Source organism: Crocodylus porosus, unplaced genomic scaffold (genome assembly GCF_001723895.1).
Source record: "Crocodylus porosus isolate Cpor-Errol unplaced genomic scaffold, CroPor_comp1, whole genome shotgun sequence".
In the NCBI taxonomy this organism is placed as follows: domain Eukaryota; kingdom Metazoa; phylum Chordata; order Crocodylia; family Crocodylidae; genus Crocodylus; species Crocodylus porosus.
In genome coordinates this window covers 10,057,155-10,067,414 of record NW_017728907.1, presented here as the reverse complement: position 1 = coordinate 10,067,414, position 10,260 = coordinate 10,057,155, and the positions used below count along the sequence as shown (strand labels likewise).

Genomic DNA, 10,260 nt, shown 5'->3' with positions numbered 1-10,260 from the left:
GTGGCTGCAGCTCCCTGCTGCAGTGGGTGGGGACTGCCCGAATCATCAAAACTCTCTGAATCTTTTCCGAAGATTCAGAGAGCTTTGAATGGATTCGGACCTTTAAATTGGTCCCCTGATTCAATTTAGATTTGGAGATTTGGTCACCATATTGGGCTAAATCTCCTTCAAACGGAATCACCACCTGAAGCTTCACACAGCCCTAATTAGCGGCCCTGAAACTAAATGCTGCCATTTTTTAAAGTCTCCAAGAATAGCTTTTTGGCTGCTGCTTCCTCTTTGCTCTTTCTGGCTCACTTGAGAAGAGTACAACTAGTGAGCAATGAGAGATGCTATGCTTGTACTTGGCTTATGCATTGAACCAATGCCTGTTATAATGTAAACGAGGGGCAAAAAAGTGGCACTGTTATGCAGTTAAGGGAATTTATGCTCTTGGGCAGTGTGCACATACATGGCGTATGCTGCACTCTAAATTGCCCAAGGTAGCACCAGTTTAACACAGCCTAGAGCAATAAATTGTTCCTAAAACTCAGCCGAAGTTAACAGATGGGAAGGCCGCAGTGGTCAAAACAACAATCTACTGATACCATTCTGTCCCATAGGCAAGAAGCGTGGAAGTGGAAATCAGATGAGCCCAAACTGGAGTGTCAGGAAACTTCGGCTTAATCAATGAACCAAATGAAAAGGAGTGATTCTCTTGTTTTGGGGGGTAGGGGTTGTCTTTAATATCTGGTGGGCTAGCCAGGAAGCAAGCACAACTTGACAAATAGGTGGACTGAAAGCAGTATGTTTTATCGCCATGGCTGCCCCACCATCACCTGGATTCCTCTGTGACATTGCTGGCCCTTTATCCTCTGATTGGTTCCCCCTCACTCTCACCCAATGACATCACCATTGCCGCTTATAAAAGCTGGGGTGCGTCCAGGTTTTCTCAAGCAGTGAGGCTGCAACCAAGCATCAGCACCAGAAGACAGCTCTGATTTCTGAGAATTTCTCTCTTCTCACTTTGTGTAAGGTATATGGGTTTTCTTTTTTCTTTCCTTGTCTTGTGTTTAAGAAACCAGGACACATTTCAGGAAAAACACCATTCAATTCCATGTCAATGAGTCTTTCCACAAGAAGAATAGTTAATATCCTCCTTAATACTAGCAAAGGGACAGTTCATAGGGAGAGAGGGTTCTTTGATTAAGATTCTTAAAGATGAAGAAAAAATGAATGTGAAGCCCTTGCTTAAAACCTCACTCTTTTCAGACACAGTAATTATTTTCCTTCTGTTCCTGTATCTTTAGTAAGAAGGTTAAAAGGGTGGGTGTCTTTTAATAGTTTTCATTTGTTGCATGACAAAGTGGCCTGAGGTCTCTGCACATGAAGCTCTGAATCTCATTTAACTATAGGATGTTCTACAAATCCAGTCATCTCAATGCTCTTCACTTTTTAGGTCCATGTACATAATTGAAAGTAACACAGTGGGTCTCCTGAGACCCAGTCTAATGTCTTGTCCATTCGACCACCTAGAGGAGTGAGGATCCAATTACATTTAAATGTACGTGTTTGTCCAGTGATCTTTCAAAGGCCATAAAACAAAATGCACCGAACCAGCAGCTGTAGAAAGGAAGGTCTGAATCTTACCAGAGGAGCAAGGTGGAGACATGGTCTGGGCTTAAAGCTGAAATGTTGTTGTGTTTGTGGTGGTGCAGGAAATATACAAGGAGGAAAAAGTTTTCTCTTTTTTTGGAGATACTTTTTACTGGACCAACTGTCCACTTAGGAGAGATGATGCGTGAGATCGTTATGTCGGGCAGTTGAGCTTGTGACCTCACAAAGTTCTTTATCAATAATAGGGAGCGATGTTGCAGAGCCTTTCCTGTAGTGGTTTTGTAATGCAATGGACAATACATTGACCTTCAAAGGGCAACAAAGGTTGTAGGGTGAAAGGCCCATTAGTGTTGCACTAGAGTTCTTGCTACCCATTGGACAAGATGACCTATCAATGGAAGAAAATGCACAATGCCAGTAGCCTAGCTTCCTTTTTTGCAAGTTTTTCTGTAACACAAGGAAGAGGACTTTGTTTGCCTTTTAGAACTTTGCTGGTTATTCAAAGGTTACAGATTCAAATCCAACCAGAGTCTTAAGCTTTCCTACTGCCTACTGGAGTGGTGGATGATGCAACAAAGGAGGAACTGCTTAATGCCTATTTTGCTTCCATCATCATGTGCACGAGCCCTATGACTACAGGACTAGCAAAACTGTTATACATAAAGAAGGACAAGCACTGCTTGTGATCTGCAGCCAGCACATCAGAGAACTCAGGATTAATATAACTGAATTCAAGTCAGTTGGGCCTGTGGGGAAATAACCTTAGCTTGCCGCAGGATCTAGCTGGAGACATATTTGAGCCAATGGCAATAACTTTTTCAAAGTCCTGACTGATATGAGTTCCTGGAAGACTGGAAAAGAGCTGACAATTGTGCCCATCTTTAAAAAGGGGGGAAAAGAAGGATCCATGGAATTACAGACTGGTCAGCTTTTTCAATAGCTGAGAAGTTACTAGAAGAAATTTATATAGAATGGTTGACTTTTAAGTATCTGGAAGATGATGCCAATCAAACTTGACTTCCATCTTTGGCAGGGTTACTGGATAAAGGAAAAGTGGGAGACATAATATACCTGAACTTCAATACAGCTTTTGACCTAGTTCTCTACATCAGTTGGTAATGTTGGTACTGTTGCAAGGGAAAGCAAATGTGATTTTTAAGTTGCTTGAACAGAAGCATTGTATGTAATCACAAAAGGTAATGGTATTTACCAGAAGTGCAGTATCCATTTTGGAATATTGCATTATAAAAAAGATAAAGAGAAACTGGAGAGGATCCAAAGGCAAGCAAGGAAGATGGCATGTTGGAATGCAAATCAACTGTGAAACCATTGTTTAAATGTTGATGAGAAGGTAGGAGGGAGATAGGTGAAGATAATATATGAAAGGCTACCACAAAAAGGATGGAGAATAATTGTTGTCCCTTGCTGCACAGGGTGGCTTAAATTCCACCAAAGCATGTTTTAGATAAGATCTCAGAAACAACTTCTTGATTTTGTAAGAGCAGTCAGTCAGTGGAAAAAATGGTGGAATCTCTTTCATGGGAGGCTTCAAGAAGAGGCTGGATGGATATATCTCTGGCATGATTTAAACTTCTGCATCCTGAATTTCTGCAGGAAGTTAAACCAAATGACCCCTTCCCCCACCAAGTTCCCATCCAACCCTATGATAAGATAAATCTAGAAATGCTGAGCCAGTAGCTTCAAAAAGACTGTCATGGTTTCAAAGCAGTAAGCCAGGGGTCCTAATCCTCAAGTCTGACATCAGGATAGAAGCTTGGGCTTGTTGTGTCACAGTGCACAGATTTTGCTGGTGGTGTCCACATAGCAGTAGCACCATTATGAGAAAAGGCAATTGTATCCTCCTCTTGTGCTTCTGCATGTGCAACCTGAAATGGCACTGACATTTTTTGGAATCCAGATTATATCACAAATACATGTTTTAAAGCTGGCTCCATGGCATTCAGAGATCAGAAGCCAGACTCCAAATCCATTATATTATTTGTTTTAGCCTTTATTAAGGGGGTGTTGTATATGTTGTATGGCTGTTTTGTTTAAAACAAACAAAAAAAAACTTTTTAAAGTTCTCCTTTAAAAAAAGAATCTCTCTTTAATGAGGAGGGCTGACATTTAACATTCAACCATATGATTCCAAGAATCCTGTATGTCCTAGCATCGCGATAATGAGCACCAACATCAGCTTGATGGTAAAATTCAATCATTTGGAAACACAGGGCTTGCACTTATCCAGGTTCCTGGGTAATCCTCAAAGTCCAATGAACCCATCTGGGTATTGAATGGCATGGTAATTGACTTGCAGGCATTTATTGCACAGAGGACTATAGTGATGCCTATTCTATAGAGAGGTAGTTAGCCATGGTAGCCTGAAGACACAGAATATATATTAACTAAGACATATGTGAGAAAGCATAAGCTTTCATGAATCCAAGTTAACTTCATCAGATGCTGTGAAAGGATGTGCAGAAAGCAGAGTGCAAGAAGGAGAGAAAAATTAGAATACCTAAGATAGGGGATCAGGGACAGAGGAGGAGCGGTGCTAGGACAGAGAAACAAACATTAAACCCATAGGACCAAAGGAGTCACAAAAACTAACCCAGGCAGTGGCATAAGAACCCATAGTCCCTGTTTAAACTATACTTAATACAGTCCACTTCGTGGGTGATTTTTTTGCTTTGGAGTTTCCCATTCAAACTGGTTCTTAATTTTTTTTCCCCCTGAGAATAGCAGTCCTGAGGTCAGCAATGGAGTGTCCAGGGAGGCTGATGTGGTCTGCCACAGGGTTTTGTATCTTTCTGCAGTAAATGTCAAATCAGTGTTCATCCATATTTAAGTGTACAGATTGCTATATGTGTCTCATGTAGACAGCAAAGAGGCATTGTAAGCAGGTGATAGCATATATGACATGGGTACAGCTGCAGGTGAATGAACCTTAGAGGTTATACCCCTTGTTATTAGGTTCAGTGATGATGTAGTCTGTACTGATGTGAGGACACAGCAGGTATTTAGGTCCACTGCAAGGCCTGGTGCCTCAGTGAGGATGGGAGATGATTAGTCAGCTGTCTGAGAGGCATCATTTGAGGCTGGGAGGCGCTGCCTGTAAGCCAGGATAGGTTTGTCCCCAAAGGCTACCTTAAGACAGCCTATTCTGCTCCCTTTGCTGGTTCCTAGCCAGTGTTACCAAGCCAGTATTTGTATGCAAGACTGATTATTTTCCCAGTATCATGTAATTTTTGTTTTGAATACTTTAGGTTGCTTTGTTGGGTGGGGGCTTATGTTGGAGTGGTTGCTTATTTGTGTGCATCTTAGAACATGATGAAAATCCCTTCTTTCCAAAAGTAAGTGTAGGTTTTCATTTGGTTCCACATGTCTCTTGATTAGCTCTTCACCAGTCTGTCTTGCCATAGGCATTGCAGTTGGTTTGTGTCGCTCATGCTGCTGTTTGCTTATCTAGTTGGGGCTGCTGTTTCCCCTTCACTGAATGCTGATGATGGTTACTTTATTTTTAATGCACACTTAGGATTGAAACAGACGTTGCCTTTGTCCTATCATAACTTTTTTATGGTACCACAAAGGCCAAGCAAATGGATGTCCATACCCCTTGTCATTCCACAGATGCCCAGAATTTGTGGCCACGACAAAGTTAGTAATAGTTTCTGCCATTTTATGGCAGAGGACATCTGTTTGCTTTAAGGTGCAAGACCACAGGCAGCCCAGCACTGACTGCACTCCCCAGCTGCCCTGGGCAGGCACCTCTGGGGCTTAAGAGGCCCATTCCTGCGTGCCCTGCAAATTTCCATTTAGCACAGAGCCCTTGGGAGCATCTGCCTGGCTTTTCCCTCTAACAGAGATGTGCCCCAGTCAGTCTCTGAGGTGTGTTTCTAAGTGGGGAAAGCTGGGGTTCCCTGTTTACAGAGAGGCACCCTGGAGATTGCCTGGAGTGTGTCTCTGCAAGTGGGAGACCCTGGCTTTCATCTTACAGAAACATACCTCAGGGAATCTCCAAGGTGAGTTTCTGTAAGCAGGGAGCACAGCACCTTTTGTCCAGCAGGATCAGGCCTGTTTCCAATGTTGGACAAGGGATGACATAAATGAGCTAAACAAGGCAGGAAGTATTGTTAAGATGAAGCTAGAACATAGAGATGTGGATGAAACTCACGTAAAAGGCAGCAAAGTATCTTGTAGGTACCACAGTATGCCCCATTGACTTGGTTCAGTACATGGGCTCCAGCTCAGGAGAAATGCATAGCCTTTTCCCCTGTGCACCTGACAGGACTGGCTTTCCAGTCTCCTCAGATTTAAGTTTTGCCAAACAGTTTAAACTCGCTTGGTGAAGTCTCTTGCCACTTAGCACTCAATTCAGTTGATCACTTAGGAGAGAGCTTGTTGGATCATTTTTTGTCAAAAAACACAAGAGGGTTCAGCATTACTGTATGTGGTGATAATTTTCATAGTCATTAACTATTGAGCTTCTATTATCAATACAAGTAGAGTTTCTGCTTCAGTAAAACAATGAGGTGCTGCAATACATTGCTTCAGCACTTTAAAGAATGCATATCCATGGTTGTAGGATTGGTTGTAGCAGGGCTGTTGGGTGTAGCTGTGTTGGTCTAAAGACATAGGCAAGAAAGGTTCTTTGGGTAGGTGTGATATATTTTTAGACCAACTAAATAGTTGCAAAAAAGTTCTTTGCAAGCTTTCGGGCACAAACGCCCTTCTTCAAGCTTTGGGAGACTGCTGTTGTTCTGAGTTCTCTAAATTAGAAAAGAAGCTAAAAGTGTGACAAGAAGTCTCCAGGATAAGAATATTGACAGGTAACTTTAGGGTTTTGAATTCTTCATATCAAGCCATCAGTTTCCAGCTGTGGAAGACCTTGGATGACACATATAGAAGAGGTCAGGGTGGAAGTCTGTGCCTACCCGGGTGTTAGCAGTGGGGCCTAGTGCACTAGAGATCTGGCTTTATTTGTAGTGTTCTTACTGGCCAGACCTCTGTGCAGATGGGGAGGGACTAATTTTCCTACCCTGTTCTGTTGTCTGGACTTCACTATCTTCATCAAAACAATTTTTACCCAGAGTGGTGCAGGTCTACTCTGGAGTCTGGATATTTGCTGCAAAGACTTTGTTCCAACCCAAATAATGCTTTACCATTTCAATGTGAACTTGCACTGCAGCAAGACCAGCTGAGGTATGGGGACATAAGGACACCAAAGGTGACCAGAGTACAGACTGGAATAAACATGCAGGGTTTCTAATAGTTCATGCTTTCATAGATTCATAGATTGCAAGGCTGGAAGGCACATCAGAAGATCATTGGGTCCAGCCCCCTTTACCAAGCAGGAAAGATAACTGGGGTAAGGTGACCCCAGCAAGGTGACTGCTCTTGAAGATTTCCAGAGTAGGTGATTGCACCACCTCTGGTGGGAGCTTATTCCATGGTCTGGACACCCTGACTGTGAAGAAGTTTTTCCTAAGGTTGAGCCTGAATCGATCTTCCAGGAGTTTGTGGCCATTACTTCTGGTTTTCCCTCTGGGTGCCCTGGTAAACAGTTGTTCACTGAACCCTTGACGTACTTCCCTAGTGTAGCAATAAGCTGCTACCAGGTCCTGTCTCAGCCTTCTTTTCTTTAGGGAAAAGTCCCAGCTCCCTCAGCCTTTCCTTGTATGGCTTGCCATGTAAGACTCTGAACATATGGGTGGCTCTTCTTTGAACTCTCTCAAGCTTGTCCACGTCTTTGTTAAAGTGTAGCGCCCAGAACTGGACGCAGTACTCCAGCTGCGGTCTCACCATTGCCGAGTAGAGCAGAAGAATCACCTCCTTGGTTTTGCTGGAGATGCAGCAATGGATGCATGCCAGATGATTATTTGCCCCACTGGCTACAGCATTGCACTGCTGGCTCATATTCATACTGTGGTCTGTTATTACCCGAGGTCCCTTTCATTCATGGTGCCTAGTCAGTTTGGTGATGCCAAGTCTGTAGGTGTGTTGGGGGTTGCTTGTCCCAAGGTGGAGCACTTTACATTTCTTGATGTTGAACTTCATCAGGTTCTGATCTGCCTAACATGCCAGCCTGTCTAGGTCCACCTGTAGCTGTAGCCTATCCTTAAGCATGACCATGCTTCCTCATAACTTGGTGTCATCTGCAAACTTGGCCAGTGAGCTCTTCACCCCTACATCCAAATCATTAATAATGATGTTGAAAAGTACTGGGCTGAGTAGTGACCCCTGCGGGACGCCGCTGCACGCTTCTCACAGGATGACACAGATCTGTTCGCCGCGACTCTCTGGGTTCTATCCTGCAGCCAGTTTCTCACCCACCTGACTGTCCTGGAATAAATTTTCTCTTGAGGAAAAAAAAGTGTGGTGCTCTGCATTGGCCGGGAATTGAACCCGGGTCAACTGCTTGGAAGGCAGCTATGCTTACCACTATACCACCAATGCATGTGCTTTTGTTTGCTTAATAATAGTCTAGTTAAGTCAGTTCCAAGGTTGTTGTGACCATTGGCCCACTTCAGATGTTGTGCATCATTGGTGATTCTTCAGGCAAAGTGACCTCCTCTCCAGGTATAGATGGCCATTGGCTGAAGTCACAGGGAGCTCATTCACCCTTAGTCCTGCTGGGTGTACACACACCCTCCTCACCTAGGCTAATCTAGGTGGAGGTACAAATTTATTCACCAACAACCTGACCATGGAACAGACTGTACTGGTTTACATGGGTCCAGATAGCAGACCAAGATAGGCCTGGCCTGACAGGAAATAATAGAGTAGTCACCTATTATACTTCTACTTTTATCCTTGCTGTAATCAGTGAGCTGTAGTACTTGTATACACACGGGTTATTAAAGTTTAAAATGCCCAAAGAAGCCTCTGTTGTAGGTTTATAGCCCTCCTCCCGCCACTCCCACCCCAATCCCAACTGTTCTTGCTCCTGTCCAAATAGATTGGGCTAGTTTTGGAAATCACTAGGGCATATTTCTGTAAGCCACCCTGACAGTCATGCTTTTGGCCTGCAGAAGGTTGATTTTTCTTTCTTTCTTTCTTTTTTTTGAGAGGGGGAGGAGGGGATTTGGCAGCCGAGATCAGCAGCAGTGACCAGAGCAGGGACTTCTGGGAACCCAGTGATGTCAGAGTTCATAGACATTTCCCTCCTTTCTGCTAACTAGCTCTTGCTTCCAATCCACCCATCCCCATCAGGCTGTCAACTCCAGCTCTTCCTACCATCCCACATTCCCCTGCCTTCCTTGCCTTAGCTAGCCCTCCAAAGACAGGGCTATAACATTTAAAAACAAAATCTCCTCCAGAAAATGCGGCAGAAATGTCATATGGAGCCATCTTGGCATCTCTTTTGCTTATACTATATCTCCCCTGTTCTCTTCCCCCTCCCCACCTTGGCTAGGGAGGCTGCGATCTCTTTAGATGGGGTGTCTGTGTGTGTCTTTGTGTGTCCATCACTGCCTTGACCTCAGTTGGCCTTCAGGTGCTCATGTTACCATTAGTGCTCCTGCTCTGTGACCCTTCCCCCCTGCTCTCTAGCTGCGAACTCCCCTAGTACTTGCCAAGCAGCAGACTTTCCTCAACTGCCCAACACCAGCCTGCTCAGGCTGGGGACACACATTACTACAGAATAATTTATCCTGGGCTTTCGTGTGCAGAAAATGTTCTCTATAGCAGTCACAAAACTAAGCTGTCTCCAGCTGGCTGCCCGGACAGACGCTGTGACAGTGCCTGGCCACAAGATGGCGATGGAGCCAGGTTTAATTGAGCAAAGGGACTGGGAGCCTGAAAAGGGGCCGGGACGGCAGACCTGGCAAGATCCCTTCCGGGCAACGACTCTGCCGGGCACTGAAGCTGCCGCACGTGATTTTGCAGTGGTACATTTCTCCTGGGTTTGGGGGGTTGGCTGTGTCAGAGGGCTGTGTGCTGTGTATCCCCCTCCCCATTTCTTCTAGTAGTAAAGGTAGTGTTAGGGTAGCGCTGTAGCCCTGATGGTCCAGGAATTATGCGAGAGGCCCAGATCCCTCGGGGTGATACTTTTATTGGATTAACTGTATAGTTGGGATGCAGTTAGACAACCTTTCAAAACGCAGGACCTTCTTATGCAGGTCTGCGGAGTAAAATGCTGTCTTACCTCTGGGACCTGAAGAAAAATGTCTCGCCTTTGAAAACTTGCCTCATTCTCTCGCAAGTGCTGCAGCTGGCCCGATAAAAGCGTTCACCCCAGGACATCCCTGCTTCTCTAGCTTCCCTGGGCAGCCTTTTCCTGTGCCCTGCCTCCGCGCCACGGTCCCTAAGCTGTGAGGTGGAGCGGGGTGCCTACCACAGGCCTCCCCCAGCTCCTGCCCCCAGGGCAGAACCACGCTCCTGCCGGGGCCTGAGGGACGGTCTGGCAATACCACACGCGCTGCAAGGGCCTGGGGACGGGCGGGGCTGGGCTGGGGCCCTCTTCTCCCCGGCAGGCTCCAAGCAAGGGGGGAGGGGGCGTGTCTTTGTCATCCTTTGGTGCAGTGTGTGTGTGTCCTTACCATCCTCTGGTGCAGTGTCTGTGTGTGTGTGTCTGCGCGCACACTTGCGTGTGCGTCTCTGCCACTCCCAGGTGCAGTGCGTGTCCCTGCCAGGGACGTGCCGGGGCAGCACACGGGGAGGGGG

General features: G+C 45.4%; 1 protein-coding gene and 1 non-coding gene across 2 annotated transcripts in view; one reads left to right on the top strand and one right to left on the bottom strand.

The window, feature by feature from the left end:
- Nucleotides 1–3,776: 3,776 nt before the first annotated feature.
- The window catches only part of OLFML2B (olfactomedin like 2B), a 57,615-nt gene continuing 51,131 nt past the window's right edge, over nucleotides 3,777–10,260 (top strand). The window contains exon 1 of the mRNA XM_019530572.1: nucleotides 3,777–3,800. Within this exon, the coding sequence (XP_019386117.1) occupies nucleotides 3,777–3,800 (24 nt within the window). The remainder of the gene's footprint in view (nucleotides 3,801–10,260) is intronic.
- On the bottom strand, nucleotides 7,981–8,052 carry TRNAG-UCC. The gene has a single exon. It is a non-coding gene; the product is annotated as a tRNA-Gly (tRNA).